The sequence below is a fragment of the Vulpes lagopus genome, chromosome 1 (assembly GCF_018345385.1).
Source record: "Vulpes lagopus strain Blue_001 chromosome 1, ASM1834538v1, whole genome shotgun sequence".
Classification (NCBI taxonomy): domain Eukaryota; kingdom Metazoa; phylum Chordata; class Mammalia; order Carnivora; family Canidae; genus Vulpes; species Vulpes lagopus.
In genome coordinates, this window is record NC_054824.1 from 65275618 (window position 1) to 65299000 (window position 23383).

The 23383-nt window shown below is 39.5% G+C and overlaps 1 protein-coding gene across 1 annotated transcript in view; it reads right to left on the reverse strand.

Moving 5' to 3' along the window:
- The window catches only part of DNAH8 (dynein axonemal heavy chain 8), a 340697-nt gene that overhangs the window by 101152 nt on the left and 216162 nt on the right, over positions 1-23383 (reverse strand). Inside the window, exons 58-66 of the mRNA XM_041748133.1 lie at positions 22049-22213; positions 20690-20916; positions 11394-11512; positions 9008-9111; positions 7846-8022; positions 5958-6125; positions 4904-5119; positions 1763-1900; positions 310-437 (exon numbers count right to left, since the gene is read on the reverse strand). Of these exons, the coding sequence (XP_041604067.1) occupies positions 310-437; positions 1763-1900; positions 4904-5119; positions 5958-6125; positions 7846-8022; positions 9008-9111; positions 11394-11512; positions 20690-20916; positions 22049-22213 (1442 nt within the window). The remainder of the gene's footprint in view (positions 1-309; positions 438-1762; positions 1901-4903; positions 5120-5957; positions 6126-7845; positions 8023-9007; positions 9112-11393; positions 11513-20689; positions 20917-22048; positions 22214-23383) is intronic.

Sequence of the window (23383 nt, forward strand, 5' to 3'; positions counted from 1 at the left end):
GCGCACACTCTCTCTATCTAAACAACAACAAAAACAAGAAAAGCAACAACAGAAAAAGAAGCACTTTGGTACTGAAAACCCACATTTCTGAACCAAAATTGAGATTTAAAATGTTTCACAAGCTTATGATCACTCTCCATTTTATTGAGAACAGATAACCTAAACTATAAGATTCAGAAATGGATATATGGAGATGAAGGAGCAAAGCACTTCACCGGGGAGATGTATTTTATTTTCTTGAATGTCACAAAGAGGTTTCGGGTAATGACCAAGAAGGAAAGCAATTATAACAAAGACCAAAATTTATACCTATTGATCTGAGCTTTAAACTCTTTGCTTTGCTGAGTCCACCGGACTTTTTCTCCACTCAGCCCATCGATGAGAGTAGAAGCTGCCTGCATCTTTTTCCGGCACATATCTGCATCATTTACCAAATCCTACATTCATAAAGGAAGAACATCTCAAAGAACTTTTCAAAGTGTTTCATCAAACATCCATGTATTCACACATAAAAATATGTGGAGGGATTTCTTAATTCACAAAATAAAGATAGTCTAAAAAAAGCAATGTGAGTAACTTTACATATTAAATTCTGGTAATGAATTCATCAGATGGTTATTTTACCTTATGAAATTTCAAGGAAAATGATTTTGTAAGAGAGAATCTAAATCACCTAAATTAATATAGTATTTCTATTCAGTTTTTTTAAGACAGACTCAAATCAATAAAATGTACCAATTTTGGTTTTGGATTTAATAACTCCGAGCCCTTGGAAGTTTGTTTACAAAGTAATTTTTTTCCCCAGAAAATTTTACACAACAGCTATGTGTGGTAGCCAGCTTGTATCAACTTACAAGAGCCAATTGTTATATTTTTTAGAAAACTTGTGGGCTGGTGTGGAACCCAGACCTAACTAGAAATTAAATTATATAAACTTAACAATTACAGAAACTACATGAGAAGCAAAGGTAATAGATAATCCAAACTCATCATTTCCTAATTGTTTACATTTTTGAACTATCTATGTGCTTAAGGTTAAATCCACTGTACCTGCACGGCAGTATATAGTAGTGTGCAGGATGTAACAGTGCTATATACATAATAGCACAGTATATAATAGTGCACTGTTGTGCATCTGTCTTCTTTTTTTTTTTTTTTAGTTTCAGATGGAGCATTCAGTAATTCATCAGTTGCATATAACACCCAGTATTCATCACATCAATGTGCCCTGCTTAATGTGCATCTGTTTTCAAATCTGTGTTCAGTGTTGGCACATTGGTAGCTTAGAACTGACTGGTGGGAGGACCTACACCACAGAAATCAGGAAACCATGCAAATCGTGGCTTCTATTCCCCCTGGGCCCCTCCCGCCCCCAGAGCCTATTGTTACCAGACCACCACTGCTTACAGCCTATCCCATAAGGTTGTATCAGGATCCCTCTTTGACAGATAAAGCTCCATCAGTTGCTTCCAACTGGCTAATGAATAGTGCCTGCACTGAATCTCAAACCCAGTTCTCTAACCTCCGAATCAGTACCCTTTGGGGATGATACCACAGCTTACTGTTACCAACAATGATTATTAAAGACACACACAAAAAAGACCTTTGAGAGTCAAAAATCCAAAACAGAGACCATATCCAGTAAAGGACAATCAGGTAAATTTTTTTTTGTCAATAAACATTTACCTAATTTCTAAATACAACACACCCTTGTGTAAAATTTTAACACATCGCTTCAGGAAGTTTGTATATTTAATCTCACCATTTTCTCATTCATGGCTGCATCGAATTTTGCTTGCACTTTATCCAGCTCGCCTTGTTTCTCATCGAGCAGAGCCTGTGCCTTCCCCAGCTCAGCATTAGCAACCGCCAGACGGCCCTCCTGCTTCGCTAGGTTAGCCTTAAAGAGCAAGAAGAGGTAACAGCATGGTGCTAGTTGTATTAAGTCTGTAAAATATTTTTGGTTTTAATGGTAAATAATAACACGAATTACACAATTTTTGCTCAAGACGGTATTTAGAGGTTGAAGCGTGTTCAGTTGGAGAAGCAGAGTCTTAGAGATAGTTCATTAAAGTTCTATTTCTTTTTCTTTTTCTTCTTCTTCTTTTTTTAAAGTAGGATCCACAGCCAGCATGGAGCCCAGCTCAGGGCTCAATCTCCCAACCCTGAGATCAAGACCTGAGCTGAGTTCAAGAGCCAGATGCTTAAGGGACTGAGCCTCCCAGGCACCCATCTATTTTTTTTTTTCAATTATTAGTGTTCAATATAGAAAACATGGAGAATGCAGCAATGCATAGAAAAGATAACAGAAATTGCCTGTGATTTTACCCCATGATAGTCTGAGTATTGTGTTAAGATGATAACCGACATTTTCCAGTTTTTTTTTTCACTTAATATAGTGTAATCATTTCCCCTTAAATATACCCTTAAACACTTTTTCAGGAACATTAGTATTCTGACTGCATAATATCACACCAGTTGGATGTGTCATAATTTACCCAACCTTTGCCCTAATTTTAGACATTCCCTCCCTGAATTTTTAATTATTATAAATAAAGCTGTTGGGCTGCAAACATTTTGGGTTGCTTCCTTCATAGAGATTTTTTGAAGTGAAATTACTGTAATGGTAGATTTTTTTTCATCTTTTTTCTGAGTCCTAGAGTATGAACTTAGAAATGATCTGTTTCTTAGAAATGATCTGTTTCATAGAAATTTAAATGAATTGGTAAAGTAAAATAGCAATAAAGCCTTCTGGGGTAGAAGTTTTTTGATGACATTCTCATTTTCTTTTTCAATATTTAATTTATTCAAATTTAGCCTTTTTTGCAGGAAATATTAATTTAGTTAATATTATTGTTATTAAATTTAAATTTTTAATGTATTTTTATATAACTTTAAAATTTGCATTCTAATTATTTAAATCCACATATCTGTGATTTTACATATTTTCTTCTTGATTATACTTTCCAAGAATATATCTTTTATATTTTGTTTTTGGAAAGCAACAATTCTTCAATTCTGCTACTTTTCTATAATTTTAAATGTTATTTTTATTAACTCTATTCCACTTTCCTTAAGGTTTATGTGTATGTGTGTGTATTTATAAGTGAGAATGTATTGGAATGCTTAGTTTAATTAATAGCTAAGAAAGTGCCATTGAGCTACATAACAAAAGCTCTGGTAACTAACTTCTGTCATAATTTCTTAAAAAGAAAAAAAGAAGTCACTGGCTTTTTTTTAATGTAAACTTTCTAATTTTATTGCTTATATTCAGAAAATGAGGCTTCAGCAATTTCTGCCTTTAAGAATTAAATCAAGATGTTCTTTTAGAATTGAATATGATCAATTTTTGTAAATGTTTCTGGGTCACTAGAAGTAATTTCATATTCTTTGTTCATATCCAAGAAAGTTCAATGCAGCTATTCAACCTTAAAAATGAAACAGTGTAAAATCTTTGTATAATTATTAGTTTATGTCTTCTAAAGACTGGCTGTATAATTTGCAGGACCCTGTACAAAATTAAAATGTGGAATCCATTGTTAAAAAATTATTGAGAACTTCAAGAGGGTGACAGCAGGCCAACTGTGGATCCTTCTAAATTGAGGTCCTGTGTGCACAGCACAGATCACACACCCATAAAACCATTCTTCCACACAATCTCAAATTACAATATATTTTTACTAATTTCCACTAAAAATATTAATGCATCTTGATTTTTGTAATTTGATAATATTTTATTACAAAAAACATTATTACAATTAAGTCTGTGATCCACAAAAAATTGTGGATCACAATTTTTAGGAAAATTAACTGTTCTTATGAATGCATTTTTTTCTTAAATTCTACATCTCTTGGTATCTTTTATCTTGAGTGACCTTCCTACGTTTTCTCATCATTTCCCTTTATTAATACTTTCTTATTGTTTTTTGTTTTTTTTTTTTAATACTTTCTTATTGTTAACTTATTTTCTATTTTTCTCCAAATTACCCATGCACAGAATTTTAAAAGGCAGCCATTTCTATAAGGTTTATTATGAAAACCAGCAACCCCCTACCCACCTGGTCATCATTTTCCATTCCAACAAGCAACCACTTTCAACTATTTTAGCTTGATGGTGGGGGTGGGGCAGGAGGGTAGGGTGCATCAGAGAGGTGTATTTTATGAATCCTTTGAACTCCTGAGAACATCATTCTGTTCCCTCAGACCTGAAGAACAGCCTGGCCCAGTATAAATGGTGCGTGCGCACGTGTGTGTATGCATGAGTGCACGTACTTATCATTTAGTACTTAAATTGCATCCTTATGAATGTCTTTTAATTCCCTTAGACATAGAGGGCAGCTTGGTCAGTTATTGAACTCTTGGACCAGAGCAATTTCTTCAATACTCTGCATATATTTATCCATTACATTCTAATATTTAGGGCTGCAGGAAGTCTGTGCCATCCCGATATCTCTTCTGTAAGCAACTTTTTTTATTTTGCTTGATCATTTGTTTCTTAGATGCATATAAGGGGTTTTTCTCCGTATCTTTTAAATTTAAAATGTTTCTTAGTGTTGACCTTCATTTTTATAAACTTTGTTTGGAATATGGTAATCAAATTCTACCTCCAAACCAAGTCTCTTTAAACTTTAAAGAAACAGCATGTTTTCTATTACGACAGCTTAATGGTTACTTGCAGTGAATTCATTTCCTATTTAAGATAACAAGTTGGTTTTGATGTCTTGTCTGCGATGCCAAGAAACGCTTAACAGATGTAAAGAAAATGAGAAACTGTGAGAGGACATGAAGGAAATAAAAACTTTAGTCAAAATTATGCTTTGTCTTTTCATAGCAGTAAAATAATAAAATCAGTGACTGATTTTATTAAACATTGATTTCCTAGGAGAAGGATGGAAACTCTTACCTTCAGGGGCAACACTTCTCTATTGATACCATAAAATGTTGCCATTGCAAGTGTCCAAGACAGCAGACCAGCCACATTCCCACAGACTTTTTTTGCATTTTCCAAAGAATAATCATCCATGTTAAAATACGGCTGCAGCAACTCAACAGTCTCTTCATTTATAGTATCCTTGGGGAACTGCTGAAGGCTCCACAGGAACCCTGTTGCACTCATCAGCTGAAAAATAGCATTACAACCCGGAGTTCTGAGAGAATGTAAATAATTTCTTCCTGAGTTAGTATATAATTCTAAATTGAGTTTTTTCAAAGAAGTAACAATTGATTCACTCTCATACCTACACATCAAGACTATGACGACAGTTGACCTAAATCTGTAAGTTGCAAATTGTCTTCCTGTTACCATGGTGGAAGATTAAAGAAGAAAAGATATGTCAGTTTCCTGTCTAGTGCATCATCTGAATGCCACCAACCACACAACTTCCCTTTTGGAGACTGGGTTGGCACATCAAGAGCGTGCCAAGGGGCACCTGGGTAGCTCAGTGGGTTAGGTGTTTACCTTTGGCTCAGGTCATGATCCTGAGGGTCTTGGGATTGAGTGCCAAGTCCTTTGTGGGGCTCCCTGCTCAGTGGAGAGCCTGCTTCTCCCTCTCCCTCTACCCCTCCCCACTGTTCATTCACTCACGCTCATGCACACTCTCTCTCTCCATCAAAGAAATAAATCTTAAAAAAAAAAAGAGTGAAGCTTGCTTCTCCCTCTCCTACCCTTCTCCTCTGTTTGTGTGCTCTCTCTCCCTCTCTCTCTGTCAAATAAATAAATCTTCAAAAGAAAAAAAAAAGAGTGTGCCAATACTAGCCTCTGGTTTTAGACACTTTTTACAAAAAGAAGCCATTTAGCTTTAAAATCTTTCCTTACTTACACTTTGGGAGATGCAGTCTCCCAAACTCTTCACTACATAATTACCAATCACTGCCTGCCAGCTTGTGTTGGCTATATTGAAGCCCTGGGTGGAGGGCATCTGATGCACCTTACAGCACTTGCAAAGATTTCTACTTACTTTTAATGACTCTCCCCAGGAAGGTTTGCAGCAAGGTTTTTCTGGATCCATAGTGACTGGGTCAATTTTCTTTTGAAACAGTAGCAGGACACAGTCCATGATTCTCATAATAAGATGTGGAGGCTTTGCAAGTTTCCTGACTGTGGCAATATCATTTGGTTTGATGGTCTGTATTTGGGATTAGGAATCAATATATTTTTTTGTTGTTGAGTAGTATTAATAATCCTAGGGAAATCTAATGCTTTCAGATAATGAAAGTAGAAAACTTTAAAATGTATTTCCTCCCCATCCCCTGACATTATTCTCCTTAAGGGTTTGTATTCCAAGATTTTTGCATAATAGTTCTTTCATTGTTACCTTGGGATTTCTATTTGTTCTTATTCTTTTTTTCTCCTGTTGTCCTCAACTAATATCAGTACTAATATCAGTACTATTTATTGCCCACACTCCAGACCTCTATTGGCAACAAGCCTCATTGATGGGTAACATTCAGATAACTTGCATCTTCAAAGCACATACTCTATGTGTGGATATGAAAAGAGGAGCAAGTCTCTGAATATCAAAACCTCAACTTTGGTGTTCATTTTGAAGGCTGCCCTATCTATGGAAGGGGGAGAAATTCAAAGGAGAAAAGAGAAGTTTTTATAGCTCATGGCTCACAAAAGATAGTTTTCAAAGTTTCTACCTGTGAGCCAGGTTTGGAAGAAGATGTTAGCTGCTATTCAAGGCAAGAAGGATTGGAACATAACATAATCAATAAAATCTCCTAACACTTGTTCATTCGGTGATTTCTCTTTCTTGTATGTTATTGTATGTTATTGTAGGATTCGTAAAGGGAGTGGGGGTGGAGAATGTGTCCTAATGATTGTCACGATTTTATTAAATGATTATCATAAATCTATTCATTCAACAAACATAGACATTCTCTCACTTAAAAGAATAAAGAAAAATAGCCCCATCTTCATAATCATCCAAGGAAGAGAAAGAAAGCACAATCAACCTGAACTAGAATTGTTATCATGGTAGAAGCAGAGGAGTGACAGGAAAAACAAAGGAGAGCCAAGGACCCAAAAACTTTCTGGAAGGCATGAGCCTTCTAAATAAGAGAATGACTCTTATTAGGCAATAAAAGTCAGGAAAAACATTCCTGGCAGAGGAAGAGACACGTTTAAACAGACCATGCTTCTTCCAGAAGCCTATGGGTGTTTCTGCATGGCTGGACCACACTGTGTGTAGATACAGAATGACAGAAGGGCTCCAGGGGTAGACAGGAGCCCAGTTATCAGTAGCAACAGTGGCCCTGATATTTGCTGAGTACCCTCTATGTGCCCAGCAAACTGTATTCATTACATTTAATGCTTACATTGATCCTCCAAGGATCGACGAGGAATTATAATCCCTGTGAAGACGCAAAAAAGTTAAGTAAATTTACTCCAGATCATCTATTTAAGAAGTGGTAGTCTCGAGAGGCAACTGTAGGTTGCCTCCCAGATGTGGGCCTTATCCTAAGAGCCCTCAGAACCCACAAGGAGATTTTTTTTAAAGGGCACATAATGTAATCTGGAGGGAATGCTTTGAAGGAACTGGGGAGGTTCTCTGTATCATCCGAATCCCTTAGGCTGTTGTTAAGGCCATTAATCACTCGTATTAGTTCTCAGATCTCATGGAAGGCTGATTTATGGAACGAAACTAATAAGTTACAAGAACTGAAGATTTAAAGAATTAGAATATTGAATCAACAGAAACATTTGTCTTCAGTCATAGAGATTATAAATCACATTCGAATTCAATTCAGTTTTTAGATTCTAGAAATTCCCAGTGAATTTCACAGAATGAAACCTGAAGCAGGCTGGGGTTTGGGCTGAGAGGGGTAACAGCGCTTGCTCACATTCAGGGCTGCCTCAGCCTCTTCCAGGGCCGGTTTAGCCGCTTCCAGTTTGGTCTCAGCCTTTACTTTTTCACTATCGATCTCATCCACAATTTTTTGGGCTTTGTCTTTTACCTCCTGTACTTCGTTTTTCACTTTGGCTGATGCCTGAGCACTTACTGTGACTTCTGCCAATACCTATGAAATTGAGGGAAAACAGGTAAACCTTTTGAGCAAAATTCATAGATTTGATCAGTGAGAGACTATTTATACAATATGATATAAAACACAAATATGTATTTTATATATATTCCCCATTCTATGTTTTCAGGAATATTAAAGGAACTCCTTAAGCAGTTCCTTGCAGTTTTCTATGTCCTGAGCTTTCCTAAGACTTACAAATACATATATTATATTTATATATACAGAGTAAATAAGTAAACATGTTAAGCTTTTAGGAAAATGGTATTTCCACTTGGTGTTATTTCTAGAAAATTAACACAATTCAAGCATGTGTAGTGGAATATGTTCAGAAACCATAATAATGCCCATGTAATAAGAATAAAGCAGGCCGTGTTTGTTGGGTGCCTACCATATGCTTGGACTAAGCTAAGACCCTCTTTGATGCTATCGTTCTCATTTCAGTAACCGGCTAAGGGTCAAAATTTAAGTATCCATTATTAACTGGCTCAGCAAGGTGAAGCTGAAAGCAGTCACAGACTGGTAGGGTCACAGATAAAGGAGCAGCATACATATAGCTCCATCACCTTGGGAAGAGTATCTTTTTTTTTTTCCCCACCAACAATTTCTCTTAGTTTTATCCCTCCTTGACACAAACTTCAGATGAGACTTGGGTCATTCTAGAAACCTAGAGCATTCAGGGATCTTAAAGAGAAGACCAGATATAACTCATAGAGAGGCAAAGATTCCATAAATAGATGAAAGAGAACAAAGGAACCAGCCGTAGAGGAGAAAGAATAGTCTTAGACCACATAGAGGATAAAATAACTTAGGTGCATATCAGTATAAGTTAAACAAAAATACCTAACAATCTTTGTAAACCATTGTTTCACTAGAAATAGTCTATGAGCTCCTGTATTATTTATTTTTAATAACATTTTTAGCTTTTTAAAATATGGAATAATATTCCTTGCCACTAGTTATACAATAAAGGCCAACTCACTTCATCTGCTTTTATGGAAGCCACTGCCAATTCCTTCTCCTTTATTGCAAGATCCTGAGACAGCTTAGCAACAGATTCGCTTGCCTCCATAAGCTTATCAAGACCTTTACAAATACACACACATACACTTTTGCTTAGTATATGAACATCCGTACATCAAATATTTGCTCAATGTCTGCTACTTATAAGGCCAGTATTTGTACCAGTATTGTAACAAACACAAGATAATTATTATGGGCAAATACATAGATATTAGGAGCATCAATACTAATCACATCTCTCAGAGTTTCGGCAGCGAGTGAAGAACACCATCTATCTAAATTTTTATTTTTAAGATTTTATTTATTTATTTGAGAGAGAGAGGGAGAGAGCTAGAGAGAGAGCTCAAGTGGTGAGGAGGGGCAGGTGGAGAAGCAGGCTCCCCACTGAGCAGAGAGCTCAACACTGGGCTCAGTCCCAGGACCCTGGGATCATGACCTGAGCTGAAGGCAGCCACTTAACCCACTGAGCCACCCAGGAGCCCCTTATCTAGCTAACTTTAAGGGAAAGTCACAATGTCAGACTGCGTAAGATTAACTTAGGAAACTTATTTGCTCTCCTTGGCTTTGCAAACATTATTTTTAATGATGTAAATATCATTTTTTTGCCTTTGAATCATACTGCTGCTGTGACAAATGAGACAGATAATACATTAATAGTTTTGCGGTTCTCTTTGCTGTGAAAATGAAAACAGCTGCTAAAACCCATGCAGCTGACTTCTGTGACTTTCAATGCCATACAGCACAATAAATGATTAACTGGATTTTCTCACATTCCAACCCAGTTCTAGACAGTGGTGTGTTGGTAAATGTTTAGCATCCAAGTCTCTTGGGGGAGAGAGGGGACACTCATTTGCATGTTTTCCAATTTTCATGGTATGAGTACTCCCACCATGGTTGATTTGAAGTTACCAAGAGACTCCCAGTAGCACACCATTATATGTCTACCATACTGATAGAATGAAATAAATAAGCTCAAGAACATTAATAGCAGTAAGATAGAGTAAAAATAACTAAGATGTGATGAATTCTGAGTATTCTTACTTTTTTCAAATAGGACTTATTTGTGACTTTATCTGATTTAATTTTTTAAACATATTTTATTTATTTATTTATTCATTCATGAAAGACACAGAGAGAGAAAGACAGAGAGAGAGGCAAGCAGAGACACAGGCAGAGGGAGTAGTAGGCTCCATGCAGGGAGCCCGACGTGGGACACTCAATCCTGGGTCCCCAGGATCACGTCCTGGGCCAAAGACAGGTGCCAAACCGCTGAGTCACCCCAACCAGGATCCCCTCTGATTTAATTTTTAATGAAGGATGTGTTTAACAACCAGGTCATAAAATTCCTACAAATTAAAAATCAACTCTAGAGCCAGTACAAGTAGCTCCAGCCCACCACTGATCACAGAGCATCCTATGCAAAGTTACAAGAAGGTAAGCCATGAGAAAAACAGAGGATGGTTTCTTTCACAGTGTTTCCACCACTATAACTGCACAGACCTTGGAACTCTGTTATGCTCTGAGATCAGAGCATTTTTTTGCAGAAAAAGTGAGGGGGGAAAAATCTTTGCACTTCTTTTTGGACTGTTTGGGCCAAATGATTTCTGGATGTATGATTTGTTCCGATTTGTACTTTCTCTGCTAATATTACATGTACTGGACACAGAAAGCCATTGTTCAGGTAAATTACCTCTTTCGTTTTTACTTATTTTTCCTTTTCCTTTGTTAGAAATTTGAGAAGCATTAACAATGCATGACTTGTGCAAGTCAACGCAAAGTGTAATGAGGCCAAAAACTGAAACGGAGGTCAGTTCCCAAGAGCTGGCTTTTCTCCACCTGCAGGCAGCAGCTCAGTGACTATGGGGACTCCTGGCCCAACAGCATGGACCAGAGTTGCAGGGGCAGGCAGAAAATGGTTTGAGAGAGAAAACAGGTTACCTCCGCAGATTTTCTTCTGTCCAGAATTTTCTTCTTTTTAAAAATGTTTTATTTGGACTTTGAGAGAAAGAGTAGGAGCAGGGGGTAGGGGCAAAGAGAGAGGGAGAGGGGCGAAGGGAGAAGCAGACTCCCTGCTAAGCATGGAGCCCAATACGAGGCTCAATCCCAGGATCCCGAGATCATGACCTGATATGAAGGCAGATGTTTAACTAACTGAGCCACCTAGGTGCCCCTGCCTGGAAGCTTCTTAACAGGTAAAAGACCCTAATAACATCCCTCAAAATAACCTATTACTAATAGTAAAGGCAACATTTTTCTTTCAAACACAATATCCATCAGTGGATATGTATATACATACATATAGGAATTTCTATCAAAAAGCCCTTAAAAGATTTCATTCTGCTTACCAATATTCATACGTTCAGCTTGTTCATTGATATGTTTCACCTTTTCAGTATAAATGTTTTTATAACCATTGATAAATGAGAGATAAGACTTGGGAGTCACGTGTGCTCTTCGGCGGTATCTGAAAGTAGAACATAGAAATGATCTTCATCTCTATCATTCTGATGTATTCCTATAAGGCATCCTACGCTGTGGAATCAGTGTAATTCTGAAGGGTGATTCCCTAGCAGGAAAGCAGGAATGGTGAATGGTTTCCCTAGAGGTCAGATGGAAAGAACACTACATAGCTGGTGTATTGACCCTTAAGGGGTCTTTGACTCAACCCTTACCCCGCCTTGGGCTTCTGCTTCCTCATATGGAAAACTAAGAAAGGAATTACTGCCCTACACCTGCCAGCATTTTGTGAAAATAAATAAACACATATATAATAAATATATACATATATATTTACACACACACACTTTGTAACCTTTAAGGTTCTGTACAAATATTAGGGATAAGTGGTCGAAATGAATTTGTGCTGTGATCTGCTTTCATTCAACTGATATTTGAATGAAATACACTTCTTCATGGCTAGAAACCAGCTGGGTGGGCTTACAAAAGTGAAAGCCAGTCTCACCCCCCAATTCACCAGATCTTGAAATCAAGGCAGCCATACTTGATTTGCACATTCAATTCACTAAGGCTTTATTTAGTACAGCAATTCTATTTAACAGTAGAATTAAATAAAAAGAATTATTTTATTCAGGAGAAACTCAAGTCACATACTATAAAATCATTTTACCTTTTAATTAATTTTTCATTTTTGGAGTTCTGAAGATTTTAACATTAAAAAATTTTTAAGGACTTAGGCATATATATGACTAGCACTTAAGCATTTAATAAATATCACATTCAGAATAAAATTCTACAACTGAAAAGGATATGAACATTTTGGAAAACACACCAAATTTTCCTAAAATAGAGACACAGGTTTTTGTAGCAAAGAGAAGGTAAAACTTTCCACAGATGACAGTGACAGAAGGAGTTCAAATTAAATGGAAGGAAAATCTTGCTAACCATAAGAATTAATACACATGGATCCACCAAGAGGATCTGGAAGGTTATCTAGAACTTTATCTTAGAGGGGGTTCCTTCCAACAAATGTTGGTGAGGATATGGAGAAATGGGAACTCTCTAGCACTGTTGGTGGGAATGCGAGCTGGTGCAGCCCCTCTGGAAAACACTATGGAGATTCCTCAAGAAGTTGAGAATAGAGGTACCCTATGACCCAGCAATAGCACTACTGGATATTTACGCCAAAGACACAGATGTATTGAAATGACGGGACACCTGCACCCCAATGTTTATAGCAGCAATGTCCACAATAGCCAAACTGTGGAGGGAGGCATGATGTCCTTCAACAGAAGAATGGATAAAGAAGATGTGGTCTATATATACAATGGAATATTACTCAGCCATCAGAAAGGACGAATACCTACCATTTGCTTTGACGTGGATGGACCTGGAGGGTATTATGCTGAGTGAAATAAGTCAATCAGAGAAAGACAATTATCATATAGTTTCGTTCATATGTGGAATATAAGAAATAGTAAAAGGGGAGAGAGGGGCAAGATGGCGGCAGAGCAGGGTCCCCAGGTCACCTGTCCTCAGCAAATTACCTAGAAAACCATCCAATCATCCTGAAAACCTACGAATTCGGCCTGAGATTTAAAGAGAGACCAGCTGGAACGCTACAGTGAGAAGAGTTCGCGCTTCTATCAAGGTAGGAAGACGGGAAAAAAGAAATAAAGACACAAAAGGCCTCCCAGGGGGAGGGGCCCCGCGAGGAGCCGGGCTGAGGCCGGGGCGAGTGACCCCAGGACAGGAGAGCCCCGTCCCGGAGGAGCAGGAGCTGCACCGACCTTCCCCGCAGAAAGGGGATCCCCGGGAATTGGAGCAGGATCCCCAGAAAGGCGGGGATGCCCTCGGGCTCCCTGGGACAGTAACAGAGGAACTGCGCCCGGGAGATGCGCCGAGCTCCCTAAGGGCTGCAGCGCTCGGCGGGACCCGGAGCAGCTCGGAGGGGCTCGGGCGGCGGCTCCGCGGAGGGGGCTGCGGGGCTGCGGGGCTGCGGGGCTCCGGGAACAGCTCAGCGGCGGCGGCTCGGGCGGAGGAAGAAGCTCCGCGCGGAGGGGGCTGCGCGGCTCCGGGAACAGCTCGGAGGGGCTCGGGCGGCGGCTCCGCGGAGGGGGCTGCGCGGCTCCGGGAACAGCTCAGCGGCGGCGGCTCGCGCAGAGGAAGAAGCTCCGCGCGGAGGGGGCTGCGCGGCTCCGGGAACAGCTCGGAGGGGCTCGGGCGGCGGCTCCGCGGAGGGGGCTGCACCGCCGGGAGCGCGAATCCAACAGCGCAGGCCCCGGAGCACAGGGCGCCGGGACACAGCCCAGGATCCGGCCTCCCCCGGGACAGGCAGAGGCCGGGAGGGCCCAGGACAGCAAGGACGCTCCTGCCTGGAACTGAGCAGATCAGCGGCCCCGCCCCGGAGCCCCCAGGCCCTGCAGAAGGAGAGCCCCGGAGCTACTGCGGGGGCTGGATCCAGGGTCCCAGAGCTGCCCCCGCCACTGTGGCTTCCTCCCGGGGCCTCACGGGGTCAACAACCCCCACCGAGCCCTGCACCAGGCAGGGGCAGAGCAGCTCCCCCAAGTGCTAACACCTGAGAATCAGCACAGCAGGCCCCTCCCCCAGAAGACCAGCGAGACGGACCAGTTCCAAGGGAAGTCAAGGGACTTAAACTACACAGAATCGGAAGATACTCCCCCGTGGTTTTTTTTTTGTTTTTTGTTTTTTTGTTTTTGTTTTTGTTTTTTTTTGTTTTTTTTTTGTTTTGTTTTGTGCTTTTTTTTCTCTCTTCTTGATTTCTGATTGCTTCCCCCACCCCTCCCTTTTTTCTTTTTTCTCCTTTCTTTCTTTTTCTTTCTTTTTCTTCTCTTTTCCCCTATTTTTTTCTTCTTTCTCTTTTTTCTTTTTCTCTTTTCTTTCCTTCTCTCTCTTTTTCTCCTTTTCCCAATACAACTTGTTTTTGGCCACTCTGCACTGAGCAAAATGACTAGAAGGAAAACCCCTCAAAAAAAGGAATCAGAAACAGCCCACTCTCCCACAGAGTTACAAAATATGGATTACAATTCAATGTCAGAAAGCCAATTCAGAAGCACTATTTTACAGCTACTGGTGGCTCTAGAAAAAACCATAAAGGACTCAAGAGACTTCATGACTGCAGAATTTAGATCTAATCAGGCAGAAATTAAAAATCAATTAAATGAGATGCAATCCAAGCTAGAAGTCCTAACGACGAGGCTTGACGAGGTGGAAGAACGAGTGAGTGACATAGAAGACAAGTTGATGGCAAAGAGGGAAACTGAGGAAAAAAGAGACAGGCAATTAAAAGACCATGAGGATAGATTAAGGGAAATAAATGATAGCCTGAGGAAGAAAAACCTACGTTTAATTGGGGTTCCCGAGGGCGCGGAAAGGGACAGAGGGCCAGAATATGTATTTGAACAAATCCTAGCTGAAAACTTTCCAAATCTGGGAAGGGAAACAGGCATTCAGATCCAGGAAATAGAGAGATCCCCCCCTAAAATCAACAAAAACCGTTCAACACCTCGACATTTAATAGTGAAGCTTGCAAATTCCAAAGATAAGGAGAAGATCCTTAAAGCAGCAAGAGAAAAAAAGTCCCTGACTTTTATGGGGAGGAATATTAGGGTAACAGCAGACCTCTCCACAGAGACCTGGCAGGCCAGAAAGGGCTGGCAGGATATATTCAGGGTCCTAAATGAAAAGAACATGCAACCAAGAATACTTTACCCCGCAAGGCTTTCATTCAAAATGGAAGGAGAGATAAAGAGCTTCCAAGACAGGCAGGAACTGAAAGAATATGTAACCTCCAAACCAGCTCTGCAAGAAATTTTAAGGGGGACTCTTAAAATTCCCCTTTAAGAAGAAGTTCAGTGGAACAATCCACAAAAACAAGGACTGAATAGATATGATGACACTAAACTCATATCTATCAATAGTAACTCTGAATGTGAACGGGCTTAATGACCCCATCAAAAGGCGCAGGGTTTCAGACTGGATAAAAAAGCAGGACCCATCTATTTGCTGTCTACAAGAGACTCATTTTAGACAGAAGGACACCTACAACCTGAAAATAAAAGGTTGGAGAACCATTTACCATTCAAATGGTCCTCAAAAGAAAGCAGGGGTTGCCATCCTTATATCAGATAAATTAAAATTTACCCCGAAGACTATAGTGAGAGATGAAGAGGGACACTATCTCCTACTCAAAGGATCTATCCAACAAGAGGACTTAACAATCCTCAATATATATGCCCCGAATGTGGCAGCTGCCAAATATTTAAACCAATTAATAACCAAACTCAAGAAATACCTTGATAATAATACACTTATACTTGGTGACTTCAATCTAGCTCTTTCTACCCTGGATAGGTCTTCTAAGCACAATATCTCCAAAGAAACGAGAGCTTTAAATGATACACTGGACCAGATGGATTTCACAGATATCTACAGAACTTTACATCCAAACTCAACTGAATACACATTCTTCTCAAGTGCACATGGAACTTTCTCCAGAATAGACCACATACTGGGTCACAAATCGGGTCTGAACCGATACCAAAAGATCGGGATAGTCCCCTGTATATTCTCAGACCATAATGCCTTGAAATTAGAACTTAATCACAACAAGAAATATGGAAGGACCACAAACACGTGGAGGTTAAGGACCATCCTGCTAAAAGATGAAAAGGTCAACCAGGAAATTAAGGAAGAATTAAAAAGATTCATGGAAACTAATGAAAATGAAGATACAACCGTTCAAAATCTTTGGGATGCAGCAAAAGCAGTCCTGAGGGGGAAATACATCGCAATACAAGCATACATTCAAAAACTGGAAAGATCTCAAATTCAAAAGCTCACCTTACACATAAAGGAACTAGAGAAAAAGCAACAAATAGACCCCACCCCCAGCAGAAGAAGAGAGTTAATTAAAATTCGAGCAGAACTCAATGATATCGAGACCAAAAGAACTGTGGAACAGATCAACAGAACCAGGAGTTGGTTCTTTGAAAGAATTAATAAGATAGATAAACCATTAGCCAACCTTATTAAAAAGAAGAGAGAGAAGACTCAAATTAATAAAATCATGAATGAGAAAGGGGACATCACTACCAACACCAAGGAAATACAAACGATTTTAAAAACATATTATGAACAGCTGTATGCCAATAAATTAGGAAATCTAGAAGAAATGGACGCATTCCTGGAAAGCCACAAACTACCAAAACTGGAGCAGGAAGAAATAGAAAACCTGAACAGGCCAATAACCAGGGAGGAAATTGAAGCAGTCATCAAAAACCTCCCAAGACACAAGAGTCCAGGGCCAGATGGCTTCCCAGGGGAATTCTATCAAACGTTTAAAGAAGAAATCATACCTATTCTACTAAAGCTGTTTGGAAAGATAGAAAGAGATGGAGTACTTCCAAATTCGTTCTATGAGGCCAGCATCACCTTAATTCCGAAACCAGACAAAGACCCCACCAAAAAGGAGAATTACAGACCAATATCCCTGATGAACATGGATGCAAAAATTCTCAACAAGATACTAGCCAATAGGATCCAACAACACATTAAGAAAATTATTCACCATGACCAAGTAGGATTTATCCCTGGGACACAAGGCTGGTTCAACACTCGTAAAACCATCAATGTGATTCATCATATCAGCAAGAGAAAAACCAAGAACCATATGATACTCTCATTAGATGCAGAGAAAGCATTTGACAAAATACAGCATCCATTCCTGATCAAAACCCTTCAGAGTGTTGGGATAGAGGGAACTTTCCTCGACATCTTAAAAGCCATCTACGAAAAGCCCACAGCAAATATCATTCTCAATGGGGAAGCACTGGGAGCCTTTCCCCTAAGATCAGGAACAAGACAGGGATGTCCACTCTCACCACTGCTGTTCAACATAGTTCTGGAAGTCCTCGCCTCAGCAATCAGACAACAAAAAGACATTAAAGGCATTCAAATTGGCAAAGAAGAAGTCAAACTCTCCCTCTTCGCCGATGACATGATACTCTACATAGAAAACCCAAAAGCCTCCACCCCCAGATTGCTAGAACTCATACAGCAATTTGGTAGCGTGGCAGGATACAAAATCAATGCCCAGAAATCAATGGCATTTCTATACACTAACAATGAGACTGAATAAAGAGAAATTAAGGAGTCAATCCCATTTACAATTGCACCCAAAAGCATAAGATACCTAGGAATAAACCTAACCAAAGAGGTAAAAGATCTATACCCTAAAAACTATAGAACACTTCTGAAAGAAATTGAGGAAGACACAAAGAGATGGAAAAATATTCCATGCTCATGGATTGGCAGAATTAATATTGTAAAAATGTCAATGTTACCCAGGGCAATTTATACGTTTAATGCAATCCCTATCAAAATACCATGGACTTTCTTCAGAGAGTTAGAACAAATTATTTTTAGATTTGTGTGGAATCAGAAAAGACCCCGAATAGCCAGGGGAATTTTAAAAAAGAAAACCTTAGCTGGGGGCATCACAATGCCAGATTTCAGGTTGTATTACAAAGCTGTGGTCATCAAGACAGTGTGGTACTGGCACAAAAACAGACACATAGATCAATGGAACAGAATAGAGAACCCAGAAGTGGACCCTGAAATGTACGGCCATCTAATATTCGATAAAGGAGGAAAGACTATCCATTGGAAGAAAGACAGTCTCTTCAATAAATGGTGCTGGGAAAATTGGACATCCACATGCAGAAGAATGAAACTGGACCACTCTCTTTCACCATACACAAAGATAAACTCAAAATGGATGAGAGATCTAAATGTGAGACAAGATTCCATCAAAATCCTAGAGGAGAACACAGGCAACACCCTTTTTGAACTTGGCCACAGTAACTTCTTGCAAGATACATCCACGAAGGCAAAAGAAACAAAAGCAAAAATGAACTATTGGGACTTCATCAAGATAAGAAGCTTTTGCACAGCAAAGGATACAGTCAACAAAACTAAAAGACAACCTACAGAATGGGAGAAGATATTTGCAAATGACATATCAGATAAAGGGCTAGTTTCCAAAATCTATAAAGAACTTATTAAACTCAACACCAAAGAAACAAACAATCCAATCATGAAATGGGCAAAAGACATGAAGAGAAATCTCACAGAGGAAGACATGGACATGGCCAACATGCACATGAGAAAATGCTCTGCATCACTTGCCATCAGGGAAATACAAATCAAAACCACAATGAGATACCACCTCACACCAGTGAGAATGGGGAAAATTAACAAGGCAGGAAACAACAAATGTTGGAGAGGATGCGGAGAAAAGGGAACCCTCTTACACTGTTGGTGGGAATGTGAACTGGTGCAGCCACTCTGGAAAACTGTGTGGAGGTTCCTCAAAGAGTTAAAAATAGACCTGCCCTACGACCCAGCAATTGCACTGTTGGGGATTTACCCCAAAGATTCAGATGCAATGAAACGTCGGGACACCTGCACCCCGATGTTTCTATCAGCAATGGCCACAATAGCCAAACTGTGGAAGGAGCCTCGGTGTCCATCGAAAGATGAATGGATAAAGAAGATGTGGTTTATGTATACAATGGAATATTACTCAGCAATTAGAAACGACAAATACGCACCATTTGCTTCAACGTGGATGGAACTGGAGGGTATTATGCTGAGTGAAATAAGTCAATCGGAGAAGGACAAACAGTGTATGTTCTCATTCATTTGGGGAATATGAATAATAGTGAAAGGGAATATAAAGGAAGGGAAAAGAAATGTTGGGAAATATCAGGAAGGGAGACAGAACATAAAGACTCCTAACTCTGGGAAACGAACTAGGGGTGGTGGAAGGGGAGGAGGGCGGGTGTTGGAGGGGAATGGGTGACGGGCACTGAGGTGGACACTTGACGGGATGAGCACTGGGTGTTTTTCTGTATGTTGGTAAATTAAACACCAATAAAAGTTAAAAAAAAAAAAAAAAAAAAAACAACCCAACCCGAAAAAAAAAAAAAAAAAAAAGAAATAGTAAAAGGGACTATAAAGGAAAGGAGGGAAACTGAGTGGGGAAAAATTAGAGAGGAAGACAAAACACTAGGGACTCCTAACTCTGGGAAAAAAAAAAAACCCACAAAGGGTTGCAGAAGGGGAGGTGGGTGGAAGGATGGAGTGACTGGGTGACACAGGCAGTAAGGAGGGCACTTGATGGGATTAGCACTGGGTATCATACTATATTTGGCAAACTGAATTTAAATAAAATATTTTTTAAAAAGAGGGGGTTCCTGGGGCACCTGGGTGGCTCAGTCAGTTAAGCGTCTGACTTCAGTTCAGGTCATGATCTTATGGTTCTGTGATGGAGCCCCACATCTGTTTCCCTGCTCAGTGGGGAGCCTACTTCTCCTTCTCCCTTTACCCTTTCCTCCCTGCTTGTGTGCACTTGCTCTCTCTCTCTCTCTTTCTTTCTGTCTCTCAAATAAAATCTTTTTTAAAAGCAAGGGGAGTCCTGGGGATAGTTTTAAGTAAAGAAAAGGGTCCAGGATAAACATAGCTTTGTGAGATAGGAACCCTCTGGAAAATCCATGAACATGTTACCCAGACCCTCTACGTAGGAAAATTCTTTCTGGCAGGTTGAGCACCCCCAGCAGCCCAAAGATCATGTTGACCCACCTTTATTCACATCTATCAAATGTACACAAAGAGTATCCTGCCTCGGGAAGGGAAGAAGTTGTATTTTTGAACTGTTGACAATAGCTTTCACATGTAAACACCACTGCTACTTTTAGCCAATGGACTTTCCTAGAGTCAATTAAAATTATTTGGCATGAAAACATTGGTAATACCAAGAGATGCAAATGCAAAACCTAAATATTCCCTAACATAAGGCAATGGTGAACTTTTCTTTTTTCTCCAAAAGAAAATCAAGCAAATGATATAAAGTGACTCATTAAGCATCTGTTACTTTGAGGCCTGGAAGAGAAAGAGGTACTTAAGTACGGATACTAGTTAATCCTGAAGTCTCATTGATTTATCATTATTTCAATACATAACCGCCAGAAAATCAAAGCAAGAAAAAAAATCTAAGTGCAGCAGGGACTCTGTCCTCAACTGATATGGCTGCAGCACCGAATTCCTCTCTGAGGTGAACTGCGTGAGGCTGCAGCCACCATGGTCCGGTACAGTCACTCACCTTTGGAAATAATTTTCACAGCTCTCGGAAACCATATCATGGAAGAGGCCCATTGTTTCTACAACGTGTCTTTTAGTGTCACTGGAGCAGACAATACTATAGCCTGAAAGGAAATAGGAGGCCACAGCAATCAAAGCCTCCTTTGGCCAGCGACTAAACCAGTCCATGGTGCAACCTGATATCAAGCCAGGAAATTTCAAAGAACGGGCCCGGAACTTCTCACCAACCTGTTGACAGTAAGGTCAGAAATCCGTCAGACACACAGAGGGATTATAATAAAATGGCTAGAGAGAGGCTTAGGCATTCTGAGCCAACAGTGTGACATCACAATTTTAAAAAACTCTTGGGGTGCATTAATATATAAATTAAATGTTCAGAGCAAGGGAGGGAGTATTTCCATATTTTTCTCTACCCTAAGACTACATCTGCATTACTGGGCTGGGTTCTATGAGCTACCTTTAAGAAGAAAGTGATAAACTAGAACTCTTTGTGAGAGAGATGACCAGGACAGTGAAAGGCCTGGACACTAGGACAAGTGAGAATGGCAAAAGTGGTGGGAGATGTTTGGTCTACCAAGGAAACAAGTTAGAGGATCTGCAAAAACTTTCTCTAAATATCTAAGGAGCTATATGGGGAGCAGGGAGGGATTGGGTTCACTTTACAAGTGAGAAACAGAATCATGGAGGCAGAAATAGAGACACAAAATTCAATTCATTCCATAGAAGACCTCTCTGGGAACCAGACTATCTAAAAATTAAGTAGGTTGGCTTGCTAAGTTAGTGACACTCGCAGAGCAGAGCTGCCTGATATAATCATGATTGTGGAAACGCTCTAAATATATGCTGCCCAGAATGGTGGCCCCAAGCAACATGTAGCTACTGAGCACTTGAAATGGATCTAGTGGGACTGAGGAATTGATTTTTATCTTTACTTAATTTTTAACTAATCAAGATTTAAATGGCCATATGTGTCTAATAGCTACTATACTGGACAATACAGTGAGCTAGGGATATTCAGGGACATGTCCTATATCAGGGACATTCTAGATGGTATGTCTATGCTGGAGGAAGAGTTGGACAAGATTACATAACCAAATTCATCAAATTCAAATAATCTATATCCTCAGGCAATTAATGGAAGTTGTAGGCTATGCAATAATTTCTAATCAAACGAATATTTTAAATTATTACTCTTTGGTGTCAGATTGCCTCCAGTGGAGATTGGTGGTAGTAAAGTGTGAATTTCAATTCAGTATGACAAATATTAGTTTCTGAGCAAATCATCCCATCAGAGAAAGTAAACTATCAAGTACATTTCCATAAGTAACTCCTCCCACATAAATATAAAGTAACAACTCACTGGAGAAAAGCAGAGAACAACATGCAAGTTCCTCCTTGATCTTGAAATGAAGTACTCATACAGATTATCAAAGGTAGGAGGGTGGCGAGGCAGTTCCTTTTTCATCACTGGTATTAGGCCTTGGGTGATTTCATCCATCTCATCTCGTGCAAACAGATTGGAGATCTTTGAGAAACAGACAAGAAAGTGTTGTGTATTTTACAAATTCCCCACATCAATTCAGTCAAAGTCTAGTCCCTTTTTTCACCCACATGTCATCTTCTTTTCATATTTTCTTTCTGCATCTCCACAGTCAAAATCCCTCAATTGCTGGAGATTACCAAAAATACAACTTTTTATTGAGCAGTTTAATCAGGAGGAAATTTTGTTTCCCTTTACTCAAATAGCTATCACCAAAAAAGTATCTCTCCACCATTCCTATAATATCTTTAGAAGGTCCAGTGGTGCTCTCTGTTCTCTGATTCATAGTCAGTCTCAATTATCGCTGTGAGGTAATTTTTTACTATGTGTATTTTTATATTCAGGTATAATTGATACACAATATTATATTAGTTTGAGGTGATTCAGCATTTGTATATATTGAGTAATGATTACCACAATAAATCTAGCTACCATCTGTCACCATACAAAGTTACACAATATTTTTGACTACATTCCCCATGCTGTACATCATATCCCCATGACTTCTTTATTTTACAACTGGAAGTTTGTACTTCTTGATCAACTTCACCCATCTCCCCCATTCTCACCCTGATATATCCACCCTCCTCTGTCAATCACCAATCTGTTTTTTGTATCTATAAGTCTGAGTTTGTTTTTTAGATATTTCATATAAGCAAAATCATGCATTATTTGCCCCTCTCTGCCTGATTTATCTCACTTAGTTTACAACTCTCAAGGTCCACCCAAGCTCATGAATGTCAAGATAACATTCTTTGTTGTGGCCGAGTAGTATTCCGGGGTGTGTGTGTGTGTGTGTGTGTGTGTGTGTGTATGTGTGTGTGTACATATATACCACATTTTCTTTATCAATTCATCCACTGATAGACACTTCAGTTATTTCCATGTTGTGGCTAGTGTAAATATTGCTGCCATGAGCAAAGGGTGCATATATCTATTTGAAATAGTGTTTTCATTTTCTTCAGATAGATACCCAGTAGTGGAATTGCTGGATCACTATTTTTAATTTTTTGAGGATCCTCCATACTGTTTTTCAAGTGGCCACACCAGTTTGAATTCTCACTAACAGTACATGAGGGTTCCCTTTTTGCCACATCCTTATCCAAACTTGCTATTTCTCATCTTTTTCATAACAGCCATTCTGGCAGGTGCGAG